Source organism: Lepeophtheirus salmonis, chromosome 7 (assembly GCF_016086655.4).
Source record: "Lepeophtheirus salmonis chromosome 7, UVic_Lsal_1.4, whole genome shotgun sequence".
NCBI classification, from domain to species: Eukaryota; Metazoa; Arthropoda; class Copepoda; order Siphonostomatoida; family Caligidae; genus Lepeophtheirus; species Lepeophtheirus salmonis.
Genome location: NC_052137.2, coordinates 13,587,981 through 13,607,683, shown reverse-complemented (window position 1 = coordinate 13,607,683; position 19,703 = coordinate 13,587,981). Strand labels below are relative to the sequence as shown.

The following is a 19,703-nucleotide window of genomic DNA, read 5'->3' as shown; positions in this document are numbered from 1 at the left end:
ACAGAGGCCATAATTATCTCCTTATTCACTTAATATATATACGAATTGACCTCTTACAATGCATGTAACACTTCATTCTTGTCATCGTAGTCCCAAAGAAATCCTTAAATATCCATAACATATACTTTTTCTGAGTCCAAATCATCATGCTCCGAGTCCGAGATGAGTCCAAGTCATGATGTCTCTAAACTAAGACGCCGCCGAATCCGATATAATTTCAAGCCCTCATGCTTCGAGACAAGTCCATTAAATATATAAAATTATGAATAAAGTGGGACGTTATTTCTTTTAACGTACCCCTTTTGTCAGCTGCAGTGATTATATATAGTCACCTTGACCTTTTGCACACCTTGTTGCCTCCAAAGCCCTATAAGAAGAGTTACGACACAAAGCAAGATGCTTGAAATCAGCTGACAATCATCTGAAATAAATTTGTGGCCTTATTCAAATATTATTAACTGTGAAGACAAAGTAATTTTTCCAATAAACCGACCTGAAATCCCAAAATTAGAGTAGAAATGCCTTCGTGTAGGGCTGTGAAATGCTCGAGCAAATCTGGAGCCAAAGATGCCACGCTTTTTTCCTTTCCAAATGATAAGAGTATATCAAAGAAATGGCTACTACGAATGGAGAGGGTCAATTTGAAGCCTTCCTCTCATTCTTTGTTCTGCTCAAAGCACTTCGAAAGAAGTCAATTCCAAAGATTAGACCACTCCAAACGGATAAGGAAGCTTTGTTTTGGGCCTACTCCAACCCTATTTAGCCACGTGAACCCTATTGTGCAAAGATAAATACGGAGTTCTAAAAAATCAGAAAAGGAAGGAGAAGGAAAATTAACATAAGAAAAATTGTATTTGTAATACTTTTTTGGGTTATTAGAGATAGGCAACATAAAATTGGGTTCCCATGATCGTACATATGGTGATGATCCTCATTTGGAAGACTCTGCAGTAGATAATTACAAAGGATATTATCTCTCTAGAAAATTTATCAACTATTGAACTATTGAGGAGGAACATTTTGATCTTGAACAACATCAAAGTAGGATTTCTTATTACTTAAAAAATGTAAATAGGATCGTTTTTCTGTACTTAGGACTAAATAATTTGGAATGATCAAGATCATCTATATAGTACTGATCATCCCTTAGAAAGCTCTCCATTGGAGAATATAATGGATTTTTCTTTGGGTACAAAATCTGATGAAAGTTTTCCACTATATTCTCAGGAATATATTGATATTAAAAAATATAAAGGTAGGTAGGATTATATATTTCTTGACTACGTTATCTATTAGACTATTGGTAAAGATTATTTTATTACATCTATTATAGAGCTTTTGCAAAAATTGAAAAAGGTAAAAGACATGAATTACTCTCTTCAAATTCAACCAGAAGTTCGAAAGGAGAAGATTGTTGAGCTGAAGAAAAAAATTCATCAAAGAGATACTAAGGTCCGTAATTACGAAGATAAATATGTTTATCAGAAAAATTCCCTCATAAATATTTTCAACTCAGACCAGATAAATCTATTGAGTCAGATCTCAAAAGTGAGGGCATGGTCAGACAAGACGATTAAGAAATCTCTCCAATTGAGGTTAGTTTGTGGGACAAGTGGCTATCAAATGTTAACTAGTCATGGGTATCTACTTCCAAGCAATCGGACAGCGAAACTTGAAGTGCATTGATTTTCAACCAGGAATCCTCCATACTGTAATGAGCCTGCTCCAACTGAAGACCCACACCATGGAAGATAGCAACAAGTATTGTGGTATTGTGATGGACGAAATGTCGATTAAAGCAACTCTCGAATATGATGTCGGTGACCAATTAGTAAGAGGTTACAATACCCTTAAGCCGTCAAGTGATGGGCTGGCCACACATGCTCTAATATTTGCATTAGTTGGAGTCAAAACTCGTTGGAAGCAGGTCGTTGCCTACCATTTTACTGGATCGAGTTGCAATAAAAAGATGTCGCCTGGGCTTTAAAGGAAATTCCAAATGCTGCTCATAAGTCCGAGTTGAATTTTAATCAATAGGAAAAACTCATGAATAAAATTCCTAATCCCGTCTCTTCCTTGAAGAATCTTTTCATTTTTACTGATGTTCCTCATCTCTTTAAAAAAAAATGCGTAACCATCTTACTAATGGCCAAGATATCACACTGGCAGCAGACATAGTCTCTACGTATAGACTCCCCTCATCTACGATATCATTACAGCCCTTCCAAGATTTAATACTATTCCAAAGAGATCGGGAACTCAAACTCCAGGCTCGTCTTCCTCCCAAAAGTATTAATCTTGGAAATTTTGGAAAGATGAAAGTTTTATTTGCTTCAGACCTTCTTAGTCATGCAACTGGAAGTGTAATAAATTTTTTGGTAGATAAATCTGATTATCCAGAATCTTATTTAACGGCTACTTGGTTTTGTGAGCAAGTTGGTCACTAGTTTGATTTAATGACATCAAGAAACTTGGGAACGGGCTAAGTAAGATTAACATAAAAAAGGTTGATTCCGCAGGGATTGTTGCAACTCTTATTATACGACTCAAGTTGCCTGTATGTATTTCTTTCTCTATACGTAATACATATGTTATACAATCAAAGTTGTGTCCAGGTTCAGCGGCTCTTTCATTTTAACGGTTTCGGTCTCGGTTCAGCTTTATCGGTATTGGTTCTTTTTATGCAGGCTCAGTTTGGTAACATGCACATAGTGGGCATCACTAGAAAATTCAGGCCCAGGAAATTATATATTACAGATAAACAGAGCCTCAGCTACCTTATACGCAGAGTGCATAGTGCCCCAAGTTCCAGCAGGGTCTTGAAAACTAAGGTTGCTTAAGACAATGGTTTTCAAAGTGGGACCTGAGGGGAGGCGAGGAAGGGGGCGCAGGAAGATGGAGAATTGAGGATTGCTTTCAGTCTACACATAAATAGTATACAATATATATATAACAATGGATATTGGTTATGAGTATTATATCAGTTTAAAAGAATCTAGTCATTTTTTCCACTTATACACGTTTCCTTTTTTTCTTTGACGTTTTTTCCATTGTCATTTTTCCCTATCACCACAATATATACATAATTTTTATTCATTATTTATGTGTGATGTATGGTTAGGTTTATTGTGTTAAGTCCCTTGTACAATTTCTCCATTCTCGAAGTTTTAAAGATTTTGGACTCTACGATGGCATTTTTTTCTTCAACTTTCATATTCGATTCCCTCGCTTAAAACATCCACTCCCATTGCCCGAATTTTTTTTCTAAATTACCCCATTTGGAGTAACTTACCCATGTTCCCCGGCCACTGCTTTATATTTATGTCGTCGTTGATTTTTTGTCTATCCGTTCTTTCTCTTTAGTCCTTTACTAACTACAAGCTAGAGAAGGGATTGAGACTAAATTGAGTTACCCATTAACTAAAGTCCTTTGATTTCATTATTCATTATTTGAGACGCTATGAAAGGGATATAATTCAGTTATAATTAATATTAAAATTTAAAAGTGTTCCTTAACGTAAAGACGAGTTGGACAACGGAAGAAGTTAATTTCAAGAATCTAGTCTTTTCTTTTTCTAAATGATCTATTCTATTTTATTCTCTCTTAATCGTAATTTACATGTTGAATCAAAAAATTTTAGTTTGTGAGGCAGATCTGTTTCGTAAGCTGTCATTTGGGAATGGCTGGTATATACAATTTTTTGTAAAAATTAAAAATATATACTTCATTATAACACCGAGTTGGTTAACTATATATTTTTTTTAAATATACATGGAAAAGTGAAATGCAAAAAAAAAAAAAAATGTACCTCATTAATAAATATATATTTTAATAAGAATAATTAAACAGGCACTCAGTCACAATATCATGATTGGATATGCAAAGTAATTAAATAACAAATGAGTAACATAGAATGTAGCATAGAAAATTTTTATAAAGTGTGCATGGTTTTTTAAGCACATAACAATGGCATCCTAATAAGTATTAAATAACAACTGGTAAAGAATATATAAATATTATGAAATAAAAAATGTTCAAAAAGAATGGAACATCAATTTTCAGGAAGATGACAAGTAGATCATATTGACAAAATATTATAAACTTTAATATGCATAAATACTAGAGAAGACAACAAGTTGAGCATTCAACATAGTTTCTTGGTTGTCTTGCATTATTTCAGTGATTGTAAAAGTTGTAAATAGTCTCTTAAACCAAAAAATAATGCAATTTGCAATATGATCAAGGAACCATGACAAAAAAGAAATTATATATTTAAAGAGTATTGGTTCAGTTTTGAACTGAGTAACAATAATTTAGCACTTAGGATCTAGCGATAGAGACTCTAACTTATCGACAGTCGAATCAGGAGTAAAGTAGAATGATGTGTCGTTATTAGAACTGGATTTAGTATCTAAAATATCAACAGTTTGGAGTGTGTCAGATAATTCTGACTTTTCTAAGAGGTTTTCTTCGTCCTCTACTTCTTCAATCTCCTCACATTCTTCTTCTTCCTCGTCAAGATCAACAATTTCTAAATTTATATCTGACATGAAAGTTTTCTGCATTTGAGCATTAGGATTATTTTCTATTTGTAATGAAGAGTCATAAGATACTCCGGAGAAGAAATTTAGTCTTGGCTCAGCGTTTGGAAGATTTAGGACACGTTTGACCTCTAGTTCTTGAACTTGCTTTTCGTAGCTTTTTTGAAGTCTCGCTGAAAAAAAAAATATATATATTGATTTTTAAAATTATAAGAAGACCCTAAATATATAATGAAAAGCAGGTCCCTCACTCGATAAGTCATTGTATTCAGTCTGACGTCGCTCTTGATAAATGGCAATTTGAAACCTTTGATCCAATTGTTTTTCTTGTAGTTTTCTTGTTTCAATAGTATCTTCCAGGGCGAATAAGGCCACTTCAACATCGGTAAAAGATGATTCTAGATTTCCCAAACTGTCCATAATGACACGGATTTCCTTATTGATGGCAGGTATGTGGCTCACAAGACCTTGGAGAAGGGAAATGTTGTTCCACTGGGAATGGAAAGACTCTTTTAATTTAAGGATGAATGTGTCAGTCTCTAAGGCAAGGCGAATGTTTTTTTCATTGGCCTCATGGATATCGGCCCAATCATCCTGGTAACGGGCCAATAAATTACAACCAGCTTCTAGATCCACTCCATTTGGTATATATTTGGGATCATCATTCACAGGGCCTTGGGATAAACTTTTCACAATTTCCTCTTGGAGGGATGCAAGACGGACCTTGAGGTGTCCCAACATTTGATAAGAATTATTTTGATTATTTAGGTAACTATATCTTATATTTTTATACCAAGTTTATAGTTTTTATTGTGAATTAAATGGGAAAGAAGCTTCAAATTGAAAATGATCACGGAATTTAAGTCAATGAAAGCTGATATGAGTGTAAGAGAAAAAATATAGAGACGTGACAAGGTATGAAAAACACTGTTCCATTTTGTTCAGCTGGTAACTTTGGTATGCTTAATAGATATTAATATGCCAAAACAGCCATAATAGGCTGATTTTTTCCTCTGGATTTCAATAGCCACATAATATAAAACTACAAATAGACCCAAGATAACAGCTGCTTTTAAACTTCTCAATATCAGAATATTTCTTGTGTCTATGCCTAACTAAGCCAAGCACCTAAGTTAAAGTCCTTGTCACTTCTATATTTTCCTTTCTATATTTATATATATGGGTGAGAGCAAGAAAAGTAAAGAAAGAGAGAAAAGAGGTTTCGTTGGCTATAAAACTTGCGTGAAAACGCATCGACTTCATGCATTACACAATTAATTTATATTTACTACTACTTCTAAAGTTGTATATTACTATTACAACCTTTTCCTCTTCTCTCTACTCAAGTCATTCACTTTTTTGTATACAGCCAAACTTTCTTCTACTTTCCAAGTCACGTAGCTAGGCATACGATTCGACGAACCTTCTTTTAGTTTCTATTTTGATAATCAACTATGGCTTAAATAAAACTTCAACTATTTCATCTCTGATTCATTTTTCGTAATGTAAGTTTCAAATAAGTTATTAAATATATAAAAATACACCAATTGCATTGCTGTTGTTTTTTGCCAAGTATTAAAATTTAAACTCAGTCTCAAATGTAAAGGAATTACAACTAGAAGAAGTGTCTTGAGATACGGACAAAAAGAAAGGAATAATTCCAAATCCGTTTCAATCAATGAATCACATAGATTGATTCAATTTATGATATAAATCAATAATACGTATCATTACATTTTTTTTTTTTTTGTGATCGAATTTTTCTCTAAAAATATTGTTTTATGCTTAAATAAGTAATGAATGTTGTTCAAAATAGCGAAACCTTGGTTACCTTAGTTAGTTTTGTAAATATCCCTAGTCGCAATAGGTTTGTAACAAATCTTTGATATTTTTAATCTTTTTATTATTATTTTTTGGATGTAACTTAAATCTTTAATTCAGTTATACATTGTATCATGCGGTCAATTATTCCATAAGCTATATATGAAATCATCTTTTGAGGCAGCAATGTTTTTTTGTATTTCTCCTGAACGATTAATAAATATTAAAATCAAATTATGATACTTTAAAAAATATTTCTTAATTTCCACTTGTGGTTATATGGTTTTATTTAACATATTTTGATACGTTTAACCTAGAAGAAAAATATATATTGTTTTATGATTGATGAACCCTAAGGATTCAAGGATTTTTATATATTTATTTAAGGAATCAAAACTCTAAACAAAAGAATGCGCTTGAAGGTTTATGGATAACAAGTTCCAATTACCTAAACTCATGGTTCATATTCGATTTTTCAAGATGATGTATTGAGAGAAAAAATATTTGGGTAAACGAATTCCGAGGAGAACTTTTATATGTATGTATGTATTTTTCTTGTAGTCCCAATATGAGTGTGTTTTCAACTTTCCGTCAGCCTCTGCCTTGGAATATTAAGACAAGATAATTCCATTCATTTTTTAAAAATATGTACATATATTATAAAATACTCTGGGTAGGATATCAATTTATGTAGTCTATGAAAAGTATATTCCATAATGTATATCGGATACATTACGTAATTAGTAAATTATTACTCTTTTAGAATTTTAAGAATGGTTTGGTGTTATCCCTTATGGAATTCAAAATGGTCCAACAGATCAGTCTGAAATTGAGCAAATAGATATATAACATAATCAAGCATGCTCCTATGATATTTTTTGGGCCTCTGAGATCTTTAAAATCCTGTTTTAGACCGAAAAATTACTTCCTTTTCCCTCTCTCTGTAATGTATCTTTCTACGGCCTTCCCTCAATCTCTTTTCTTGTACCTTCGTTCTTTGTTTCCATTCCCCTATATTCAGGCAATCAACGTAGGCGCATTCTGCTAGAATATACGAGGCTGGTTTCAAAAGCTTACCAGCTCAACGTGAAGATAGCAAAACTCTTAAATAAAAGCTAGTCACAATTATCTAGCATCTGTTGACAGTTACTGTGCAAAGTTTCAGCCATTTCAAAGACAGCTCGGTACTCGATTTTGTCCATTTTCACAAAAACACTCATATCAACTCACTCAAAAGACTTTTACATAGCAACTGGACGTTCAAAATAACTGTTACTTTTGTGAGTAACTGTATACAGATGCAAAATAATTGTCACTAGTTTATACTTACGAGTGCTACCATCTTCACGTTTAGGTCGGAAACTTTTCAGACCGCCCTCGTATATGAATGAACCTATTTATTTTACATAAGGAAAACTAATAACTATAAAACAGTTTTATCTTTCATTCAATACAAGAATTCAGTATTTGTGTGTGGAAGTTTGTATCTTCATATCTACTCCTTTAATGGTTAAATGCGTTTATCCATTTGCGTTAGATACTCAATTATTTTTTTTTTCTTTCAAGGATTTATAGGCGGAGTATTTTTTTAAAATAAGGTAACGTCCTCAACAACACACACACTCCAAGGGAACAAAGAATTTTTTTAAACTACCCTGAGTTTTTCGGATCGTTGACCTTAAAGCTTAGGGTCCATTTTGTTGGCTGTGGGATTGTTTTGTTTTGTTTTGATGAGTTTGTGTCTATTCCTCGTTTGAGTATTCAACAGCCAGCCTTTCGATATATTAACTTTTCTTGGTGTAAATATCTATGTCAATGTACTTTTTACAGACATTGTTTTGTTTTTTTCATTTTTTTTTTCATACACTTGATAATAAATTTAAATCTTTGGCAGTTATATGCATATGTTAACGATTAGCAGTAAGAGTGGAGATTGAAAATCGGATTTAAATTTGTTTTTTCTAAATTATTAGAACGTAGAAACTCCGTCAAATAGATTTATTTTTAAACGAAAACTTTTTACGTGATTTGCTTGCAATTTTAAGGCCTATGAAGATATTTACAAGGCTTATAAAATTGCATCTTCAGTTTTCAAAATGGTCTAAATAAGTTCATACTTCCTAATCAAAAATAGATTTAAGATTGATCTTTAAATATGAAGAGAGCTGAGGTGTGCGATCGAGTCAAGGTTGCAAATCGAGTGAAGCAATTTGATTGTGGTGACTCAAGTCATCTCGAGTCAAATAAACAATTACAATTTTCTAGTCACTCAGAATTGATTTGTGTTATGCAATCAAAAATTATTTTGCCTTGAGTTTCACATCTCTGCAGAATAGTCAAAAAGTATCAAACAGAGATGCAAATTATATTGCTGAAGGGACATAAATATTATAGAACTTAACTTTTTCATCTTAAAAAGGGCATACATTATTGATTTAGTACTATTGGATGGGCTTATGATCCCTCTTCCTTAGTTTATATTTTATTATCCTTAATATGTTTCTACATATGTGTATTGAGCATTTTCATATGATCTCACAATTTGGATGTCGTCCGTTTTGGGCCCCTAAACAACTAAGTTTGATTACAATAACCCTTTTTTATTAATATTAAGGAAAGTAGCTAACTATTGGATGTCAAAATGTGACCATCAAATAGAAGGACATAAACCTAAAAAAATGATATGCCTTTATTGCCTAGTTTTATAATATATATAACCCTAAAATTTATTAAAAATATAAAATTACAATACAATCTTATTTTCGTGTTCTAGATAAAAATTAACTATTATAATGGAAATAAATATATATTTTTTCCCCCTAAACTATTTATATTGTTATAACTGTGGGCATTTGAAATTGATAACGTGCAACATAATAATTATATTACAGTGATTTGTATTCAAATAGTCAAAAATGACATAATTAATGTATGGAATATTCAAGTATTGCGTTATCCTCACTCCAAGTATTGGAAATCCTTCACTTAAAATTATTCATCTCATTTTTTGGTTGCAACTTGTACATTTGTTTTTACAAGTTCCACCATGTTGTGTCAGTCCTTATTTATTCAGTCCAGTCCATTCTTAGGACCAGCCCTATTAGTCCTTCGGACCCGTACTTCGGACTGTCTGTTCTAGAACTAATTAAAAAAGAAAAAAGATAGTTGAGTGACATTAAAAAGGACCGAACTTTAAAATTGTTAGTAATGATACGCAGTACTATACCAGGGAAGTCCGCAGGATGACATATATATATTTTATTTTTTTTTGGTGGGGGGGAGCTTGGTTTTTAGAATTTTGTTTAAAAAAAATCCAAAAATTATTTTTTTTTGAAAAAATTTGCTAAAATCCCCAGTGGTTTACAAAAAATTAGAAAATTAAAATTTTTTTCAAAAAAATTTCAAAAATTCACAGTCATTTATTAAAAATTAATTTTTTTGGAAAAAAAATTTAAATAAATTTTTGGAGAAATATTTTAAAAATTTATAACTATTTGCAGAAAATTAATTTTTTTTCAAAAATTAAGGTAAATTTTTTGGAAAACAAATATATAAAATCCCCAGCTGTTAACAAAAAAATTAAATATTTTTGTGGAAAAATTCAAATATTAAATTTTCTAGTAAAAAGCAAAAAATATTTTATTTGGGAGGGGGCTAAAGTCCTCTAGCCCACCGCCTGCAGACGCCCCTGTATACTGGACTGGGCAGAGACTGAACTAGACAGGACTTGAGTGCTAAATAAGGACACACTAGTACATAATCTTATTATATTCGTTGTTTGTATTAGCATATTCCTAAATTGTTACACGTATGTTGATATGACACATTATATCAATATTCACAAGTTTATATATAACTTGTTTTGGACTTTATTCCAGTTTATTTTCCCATTAGAATTTCTAAAAACATTGTTTTGTTTTGTACATATCTTTAGCTTAGTTAATTAACATACTAAAGTATATATAGTCCCTATTTTTTATAAGGCTTCTTTTCATTACTTGCTTTATAAATCAATTTGAGCATACCAATTTATAAGCATTCTCCTAATGAAATAATGATTTAATAATAAAAAATAAAGTTTTAACAATTATTCTTTGAAATCTTATCTCTGACTTATATTGACAATCATATTCATAATTCCTATTTTATATGTCAAAATTAATCCTGTGTGTGTATGTTTGTTTATTCATTTATCTTTCATTTCTCAATAAATACATTTCTTAATCTTAACTAATATAGCTTTGTTTAAATTATTATCTAGGGAAATTTATAATTTTTTTAATCCTTTTTTATATTTTATGAATAAAAAGTGACCATAAATCAATGATTTGTTGGAGTATTCATAATAAATCGATATTATCATTTTTAATTTGCAAAATAATAATTATTAAAGATTACGCTGATTACGATGACGTTGTAAATTATATCACTCCCATATTGCACCATGAATATTATGTAGAGAGATTTTATTGACGTCACAAATTAGTTGATATTTTTACTAGATAAAATGGACAAATTTCCATTAAATCGTGATGACACTTCATCAAATGGGTTTAAGAATTTAAAAAAAAAGGATTTATTACTTTAATTTAATACAAATGTCATAGGCATAAGTAGTATTCAATGCAAGTATTAATTATTATGTACTGAAGATCCCTATGAAAATTGTGACGTCACGTGAAAACGCTTTATAGAGTGATATATTCTTTATAGACATTAAAGTTTAAATCATTTTATTTCTCTGTCTCATTTTAATATCCAATGGTTCTCTATGTAAAAAATTTTTATTCCTTAAAATTTGGTCTTTTAGGGCCCAAAATGGCCAACAGCAATAATACTGACGTCACATCAAAACACTTCGTAGAGACATAGTTTATTATTTTTTTTAAAACAAACTCCACATGAATTGATTATTTTTTGTACATAGTTTCCAAAGTTTCAGTCTCTAAGAGCAATCCAATTTATTTTATGCATTTGAAGGAGTGATAATTTCATAGTATTCTGTGCTCGGAAGTATTTTTTTCTCTCCTAATACTTTTTATTATAATGTTTCAGGAAAAAGATACTCAAAACTTGTTTTTGTACTTATAAATAGAAGGTACGACTTTGATTTGAATTAATTTGATTTTGACATAGTTATGAATATAAGTACGTTCGAATATATGCTACTACTACATACTTATTCCACGTTTATTTTGTTGCAATATTTAATTCCTCAGAATGTCAAGTTATCTGTTCATCAAAAAAATAATTATCAATGTAATCAGTACCGGTGAAAGGATTATTATATATTTATTTATATATATATATTTATTTTTTTTGTGTGAGGGGTGTGATGAAATATTTTTTTCAAATTTTTCGATTGGCATCTCATTTTTTCCCTCGACTCTAATATGAGAAGACTTTAAAAATATGTAATTAGGGTTTTCTTTTATTTGTTTATGACCTTTTTTGAGTCCTTTTTCCTATACAGTGTCAATATATTTAGTTTCATGACCTTTTTTTTAGAAAGTGATGTTATTTTTATCTCTTTCTAAAAAAGTCCTTGTTATAGAAAAATATTTCATTTTTTCAAAGGGCCTTCGTTTCAATTTTTTTATAGTCAAATAATCAAAAATTTCCGACTGCCATCCCATTTGCTCCGACTCCAATACTCCATGGGGGTGTCACACACCTCATGTTATTGACTTATACATATATACACTAATAGCAATTCAAGTATAGTTTAATTTATTATATTTTATTTGTGATGCGATTTGTAGATTGAAAGGGAATTTTGTGCTCTGAAATTAAATGGATTAAATTTGTGTGTATTTATTTTTTGTAACTTTTTTATAATTCATTTTTTGAGAGACACGCAGCAACTTCTTTTTGATATTTGATCCATTTTTAAAGATACATTCGAGTGAAAAAAAAACCCCTCAATGTTTGACCATCAAATGAGTCTTGTTCACGATCACTATTTCATAAATCATATCATATATTTTTAAGCAATTTCTTGCACGATTGTAATGCGTTACTAGGAACCTTCTAATATAATTAATGCCCGCGTTTCTTTACATTCATATATTGAGGTGTTTTTTTTTGGTGGATATGCACTCTTGAGTGCAGTTTTCTAATAGAACAAGGAAGTAAATTCACTTATTAGTTCACAAATTATGCAGTGCCTTTAAATTTGGTAGGGAATATCAGTATATACCTACAATGGTCATATCGTGGGTGTGAAAACTAGGTTATCGTTAAAGATTCACGTCGGATTCGATATTTAACATATTATCGCTAATATGTTAAATAACTATGTACATATGAATTGGCGACGACACAAGGGAGTAGAGATAATGATGAGAATGATCTTCAAGACTTTTTATATTGATCGATGGCAAATGAGTGTGCTGATATGTAGATCTATGTGCATACAAGACGGATTTGATATTTATGCTGCTACGAAGGAACACTTATAAAAAGTGATTCTCTTCTACTTACATAGTGTACAGTTTTATAATCATCCTTCAAGCAAACTTAAGAGCTATTATACACCCTTTAACAACGTCTTTTGCATTACGGGCACATCTCCCTCTAATAACTGGCATATAAAACAAATTATAATAGATTTTGGTCGGATGATTAGATTATGATTAGTTATGTTTCCCCCACATTTTTATTTAAATGAATTCATATTCTTAAAAGGTTATTTTCTTTCCTTGTATGTACTACCATATAAGAGATTTTGGATTTAAAATAAATCAATTTTGGTGTGTGACACTAACAATAAGTGGAATTGATACTTTTGACATCATGTTTTTGTCTTAACTGATAAACCTACATGACAAATATAGACTTAACTGAGAGGGCGGAAAAGTTTCCTTCCATGTACCTTTTCATATTAATAATATGATATTATATGTAATATAGATACCTCAGTCTATGATATTTTACCTTCGAAGTCATGTTGAATGATGCAGGCCTGCTTTATATCAATAGCGCTTTATCCAATACGTATTTTAGAGTAATCATAATTGTTAGTATTGTCAGTTCAAAAGTACATCTCATAGACTCAAGTCCAATTGCTTTCATCACTTCTCTTTTAAGTTGTAAGGTTAGTGTTGGTATTGTTTTGATCCAATTATTTTCTTTGTATGTTATTTTGAATATCCTATGTGTATTTATTTTTCTTCAATTTGTACCTGAACCTTAAAGATAAAGTTCCCTCTACTATGTTTTTTGTTCATATTCATGTGTTAAAAAGTTATTGTTATTTGAAGAGTATCAGTTGTGGAAAAAATTAAAAATAGTCTTAATTAGAGTTTCATTGTTGGAGAAAATGTATCTAAACACTTGTTGTTAACTTCTGGCAGAATGAGTCTCCGTTTCATCCTTTCATGTCTATAAATCAAATTGATTCATACTGTAATAGGAGTAGCGTTTTATATACATATATGTGCATAAAAACACATTAAAGGTGGTCTTTAAAATTGGGTTTTCAAGGATAAAATTATTTCTTTGTCTGAGTGTGAATGTCAAAAATGATGATTGACTTTAATACACTTGTCAAATATATCCTTAAATGTCGTATTATTTATTTTTGTATGTTTCTTCCTCACTTTTATGAATGGTACTCACTCATAGCTAGTTATTTGTTTATTCTATCAAAATAGTAGCACCTGAAATAGGAAGTGAAAACTTATCCATTTACATATATCTTTTTGCCAAGATGGTGTGTTGTTGTTCAAGGTTTTCCAGTATGGATAGACCCACAAGGAAATGTATAGATTAGTGTCTACTTCTGTACCTACATACGTGTAGGTATGCATGTATACCTATATATATCAATAAAAAAGGCAGTTAGATGACTAGTTATCATAAAGTATTGGTACTCCAATCACCACTTTTAATGTATATACATAGATACATAGTTCAATTTCATTCCTTACACGTGTTATATCAATTATTACTTGTTCTCAAATCATTGAAATTGATTTATACTTCAGCATAGTACTAGGTTAAGCACAGTTATTGGTACTCTAAGGGGAATTTACGCATGACTACTAGTAGTAATAACTCTTGAGTTTTACCTCATTTTATTTATAATAATAAGTATTATTAATATAATGCAATATTTTATATTAAAGCAATATAGAATTTTCATCGAATCAATATCAAATTACATTTTAACACTAATGTATAAGTAGACATTTATTAGTGAGATCATTAACTTGTGGAACCATTTTGCTGTTTTTTTAGGTGTAAAAATACGAATAATATTTTTCTTGGGATACTCTCTAGAGAACCCTAACTGTATTTGTGTTGGTTGTTATTTATGCTATTATTGTTATTATCTTTCTTCTAATATCCTAAGGGCTTCAAAAAAATTATTTGATCACTATATAAATGATTGGTAGTTATGGAAAGATATTCATTTGCTGAACTATCGTTGAGCTCTTATCACCTCTCTCTTACTCACTCTCCGTTATCTACTCTTTACTCTTTTGAGGATTACTTCAATCTTTACCCAATGTCTGTTTTTATATTCTTTTTTTTTAAAATGAAAATCATACATATAAAGTATATTGATTCCATTTTTATTGTTTTAGCTAAACCATGTGCGGAATCTTTGCTTACTTGAATTACTTGACCCCAAAAACTCGTGCTGAAGTCCTGGGCTTCCTTATTAAAGGCTTGAGACGTCAAGAATATCGTGGCTATGACAGTGCTGGTAATTTATAATGCTGTATTTTTTGTTTGTTTTTTAATGTAAACCTTGACTCCGTTTTCAAAAATGATTTTTTATAGGAGTTGGGATCATAGGGGACGATGGAAGTATTGAATTGATCAAGAAACGTGGAAAGGTTGCTGATCTGGAAAATGAAATTGCATCAAGAGCTAGTGAATTGGGAATGGGATCCATCTTGAATGTTCATGTTGGTATTGCTCACACCCGTTGGGCTACTCATGGTGTTCCATCTTGTGTTAACTCCCATCCTCACCGCTCTGATGACCAAAACGAATTTGTTGTTGTGCATAATGGAATCATCACCAACTATAAGGACATCAAACAGTTCTTAATGGCTAGAGGACATGTCTTTGAATCTGAAACAGATACTGAGGCTATTGCTAAGTTGGTCAAACACATTTATCATCAAAACCCATCCGATGGATTCCGACAAGTTGTAGAGAAATGTGCCAAGCAATTGGAAGGAGCATTTGCCTTGTGTTTTACTTCTGTTCATTTCCCTGGAGAAATAGTTGCTGCTCGTCGTGGAAGTCCTCTCTTGATTGGAATAAAGACATCCACCATTCTTCAATCGGATTCTATCCCTGTTCAATATAGGTAAATTGACGGATACACTTTCTCTCACATATCATCTTATTGTATATTATTTTGAAGCGTTGAAGATGAAGCAAGTCGTCACAACCACTCCGGGAGTGAGGTAGCCAAGAATTTAGCATCACCTTTGAGCATGAGGAAACCATGCCATACAAGATTCCGAATGGACTCTGCCTCTGATACAGAAGAAATTGCTCCTGCAGATCCTCATGAGGCTATGGAATATTTCTTTGCCAGTGACGCAAGTGCCATTATTGAACATACAAATAGAGTTATATATCTTGAGGATGATGACATTGCTGCTGTTAAGGATGGAATTCTCTCTATTCATAGAGTTAATCAAATGATTAACGAAAAAACACAAAGGTAACTAAATTTATTAATTCAACTTTTAATATCTAACCACTTGAGCTTTATCCTTATCAAAATCAAATTTTTATTTCAATACGTAATAAATTGACTTGAAAATGAATCATTTGAAGACAAACCCGTTAGAATAGAAGAAGCAGGGTGAGCATTTAATATATATATATATATATATATATATATTTGCTTAAACTATATATTCATTTAAGCAAATTGCCCTTCAAGGTTTTAGACCTTCCGACTCTCCTGGAAATTTTTTTAATCTTTATTTTTGGAATTCATTTAATTTTAATATACATCATAACACAATTATATAAAAATAGACATATAAAAAAAAGCTCCAAAAATATGTAAGAAGGTTGATCGTTTATTTTCTCTAGAAAAAAGTTAATTTCAAGATGATTAATTTTTGGTTCAAGGTATTTGTGTGTGTTACGAAATTTTTATCAAAATCATAAAATAGCTTATTTATAGCACATATTACGAAATTTATTTTTATAAATATGAATTGTATATACATTATTTATGGTCCTGTGGTTTCTCATACTTGATATAATCATGATTAATTTTAATGATTATTAGAATATGAAATTGAAAAATAAGTCTAACAAATTCTTACTTTTATTTAATTTTAGGGACATTACCACATTGAAAATGGAGATTCAAGAAATCATGAAAGGAAATTTTGCTTCCTTCATGCAAAAGGAAATTTTTGAACAACCAGAGTCTATCGTAAATACTATGAGAGGTAGAATTAACTTTGAAACAAACACAATCACTTTGGGTGGTATCAAGGATTATATCCCTGAGATTAAGCGTTGTCGTCGTCTATTGATGATTGCTTGTGGAACGTCCTACTATTCTGCTATTGCAACTCGTCAATTGTTGGAAGAATTGACGGAATTGCCCGTAATGATTGATTTAGCTTCTGATTTTATTGATCGAAACACTCCCATCTTTAGAGATGATGTTTGTTTCTTTGTGTCTCAGTCTGGAGAAACAGCAGATACTCTTCAAGCTCTTCGTTATTGCAAGAAGAAAGGTGCACTTATTGTTGGAATCACAAATACTGTTGGATCTAGCATTTCAAGAGAATCTCACTGTGGAGTTCATATCAATGCTGGACCAGAAATTGGTGTTGCATCTACAAAGGCGTACACATCTCAAATCATTTCATTGGTTATGTTTGCAATTGTTATGGCTCAGGATCGTATTTCCCTTCTTGGAAGATGTCAAACCATCATTCAAGGATTGAAAAGCCTTCCTCAACTCATCTACAAAGTCCTTGAACAGGACAGCAAAATCAAAGAAATCGCTGATATGCTACACGAAAAGAAATCCTTGTTGATTATGGCTAGAGGCTACAACTACGCCACTTGTTTGGAAGGTGCTCTTAAAGTTAAGGAACTTACATACATGCATTCTGAGGGTATTCAATGTGGAGAATTAAAGCATGGTCCTTTGGCCATGGTTGATGCAAACATTCCAATCATTTGCATTGCACTAAGAGATAATGTATACACAAAATGCATGAACTCCATTCAACAAGTAACTGCACGAGAGGGCAGGCCTATTTTAATCTGCACAGAAGGAGATAAGGAAACACAAAAATTCTCTGAGACTTTCATTGAGATCCCAGAAACAGTTGATGCTCTTCAAGGCATTCTAAGCGTTATTCCCATGCAATTGTTATCCCTTCATATTGCCGTTAAAAAGGGATGCAATGTGGACTGTCCAAGAAATTTAGCCAAATCTGTCACGGTAGAGTAATTGGTTGAATTAACTTATTGTTATTTTTTCAGTATCATTACCAATTTTATTATTTCTCTCTCTCATTCCTCCTCCAAGATTTGTAAAATAAATCTACATAATATATTACAAACGTTAATATACAATTCCATGTACATAATGCATATGATATTTAGTATTTGTACATTTTTGTAAATAATTTGTATTAAAGCTTTTTATTTTTATAATTGTTTTACGTTTCCATTGTTACTTTTTTATATTAATTTTTTTTTTAAACCACTGAATGTCATTGTATGAAGTTCAGTTTGTGTGTATATAAATTTATATATAACGTTAATTAATAAAGGTAAAAAACCTAATTATATTGTTTTTTTCAAATTTTTCCTTTCCCCTACATATTGATTATCTATTCTCTCAATTCGTCTATTCTACTACGCCATATTAAATTTGTCATGATTTCATTAAAAAAAAATCATAAGTAGATAACGCGGATCCTTCATTAAGTCGTCTTTTTGTATGTGGAGAGATAATAAATCAAGGTTTATCATTTTTATTATATAGCCAAATGTAGCGTATTTAAAACAAATTAATAATAGTCATTATTATTATTATTGGAGGGAAAATCAAACACAACCGTAAAAATTTAAGTATATCCTCAGATTCTGAACATGAATAAGATGAGCTATTCAAATCATATTTGAATTGAAATAGTCATGTGAAGACTGAAATATTAGGAATTAGTGATAAACTAAAGCTTCTTTTATATAATATTCTATGAAAATTAACAGTTGTTATAAAAGTCATATATATGACTACTTTAATCAAGATTTGGTTAGTTTTTATTTTTCCAAACATATGTCTAAAACAGCCTTACACATTGTTTAAATACATATGATATGTAATCAATTCTTCCATCTTTGATATAAGAAATCATTGCGGTTACATCACCTTTACTGGTGCGTAAGTTAATACCAATTAGTATACCTCTGTATTTTCAAATCTTAAGAAAATTAGTCTTCCTTGTAAATTTTTTCTTAACCTTATTCAAACCCATAGAGATGTATTTCTTTCTCTATGCTCAAAACTTGATAGTCTTATATATGTACAGGGAAACCTGGTCTAACGGCCACATGTTTTAAGCGTGTTCTCGCTCTAAGTGGCCATATCCAGTTTATAATTGTTACAAAATAGGAAACCTCTTTTAAGAGGTCACCTGAAGTGTTGTGTCGATACTTATTTAGGACTACAGTCCCGTCCAGTTCAGTCCTAGAACTTGTAAAGTTCGCTCCTTGATGACGTCTTTATTTCTTCTTCTTTATCAGTTTTAGTACGAAGGTACTTTAGTACTAAGACTAGATTGGACTGAATATATAAGGACTGATACAACACTTATCACCTTTAATAAGTAGTTGCTTGCTCGCTTAATATGAGTTATTCATTCTTTTTTTTTTTTATAAGATGATCTTAGTTATTCTTATAAGGAGTCAAATTTGCAATGCTCAATTATATACAAGTGTCCAAATAAAAAGATTTCAGATATATTTTAATAAACCTTAATTTATTTTACAGGCATACAGTTTAACGCTTGGTCTATTAAATAATTATAATGCCCTCAGTTGTTGAACATAGTATAAATATATCTTCCTAAAATCATACTTGTACTAGTAAAATTGTTTGAAGTTAAAACATAAATTAAGAAAATCAGATTGAAACCAACGTACATGTACATAAATATTTAGATTGCTCCACACTCACCTCTTGTCTCATGGGTAAACCATATAAATATAATACACTATTAACTATCTATATGGGTAAACTTATGCCACTATTTCAAACAAGAAATACATAATATAATGTAATATTAAATTTATGTGATTCATGAAGCATGGCAATATACCCA

At 30.9% G+C, this 19,703-nt stretch overlaps 2 protein-coding genes across 9 annotated transcripts; one reads left to right on the top strand and one right to left on the bottom strand.

Annotated features, from left to right (window-relative positions):
- Positions 1 to 3,806: 3,806 nt before the first annotated feature.
- Positions 3,807 to 5,429, bottom strand: Dysb (dystrobrevin binding protein dysbindin). The gene is made up of 2 exons (XM_040716833.2): positions 4,794 to 5,429; positions 3,807 to 4,715 (listed from the first exon to the last, which is right to left on the bottom strand). Exons 1-2 carry the CDS (start codon positions 5,281 to 5,283, stop codon positions 4,315 to 4,317), a joined length of 891 nt encoding a protein of 296 aa, XP_040572767.1. The 5' UTR covers positions 5,284 to 5,429; the 3' UTR covers positions 3,807 to 4,314.
- A 355-nt stretch (positions 5,430 to 5,784) lies between these two features.
- LOC121121250 (glutamine--fructose-6-phosphate aminotransferase [isomerizing] 2) lies at positions 5,785 to 18,162 on the top strand. 8 transcript variants are annotated; one of them, XM_071890215.1, is made up of 6 exons: positions 5,785 to 6,047; positions 6,751 to 6,901; positions 14,955 to 15,076; positions 15,154 to 15,691; positions 15,749 to 16,054; positions 16,690 to 18,162. In XM_071890215.1, exons 3-6 carry the CDS (start codon positions 14,962 to 14,964, stop codon positions 17,822 to 17,824), a joined length of 2,094 nt encoding a protein of 697 aa, XP_071746316.1. In that variant the 5' UTR covers positions 5,785 to 6,047; positions 6,751 to 6,901; positions 14,955 to 14,961; the 3' UTR covers positions 17,825 to 18,162. The 8 variants fall into 8 exon arrangements, with proteins under 8 accessions (XP_071746316.1, XP_071746318.1, XP_071746319.1 ...); XM_071890217.1 differs by having other exon boundaries at positions 6,751 to 6,905; XM_071890218.1 differs by lacking the exon at positions 5,785 to 6,047 and adding an exon at positions 6,133 to 6,409.
- Positions 18,163 to 19,703: the final 1,541 nt, after the last annotated feature.

Excerpts from the sequence above, each read along its gene's own strand:
- Dysb (XM_040716833.2), bottom strand. The coding sequence starts at position 5,283 with ATGTTGGGACACCTCAAGGTCCGTCTTGCATCCCTCCAAGAGGAAATT. Across the intron at positions 4,716-4,793 it reads TGAATACAATGACTTATCGA|CGAGACTTCAAAAAAGCTAC; the intron begins GTGAGGGACCTG and ends TTTTTTTTTCAG.
- LOC121121250 (XM_071890215.1), top strand. The coding sequence starts at position 14,962 with ATGTGCGGAATCTTTGCTTACTTGAATTACTTGACCCCAAAAACTCGT. Across the intron at positions 15,692-15,748 it reads TCTATCCCTGTTCAATATAG|CGTTGAAGATGAAGCAAGTC; the intron begins GTAAATTGACGG and ends ATTATTTTGAAG. Across the intron at positions 16,055-16,689 it reads ATTAACGAAAAAACACAAAG|GGACATTACCACATTGAAAA; the intron begins GTAACTAAATTT and ends ATTTAATTTTAG.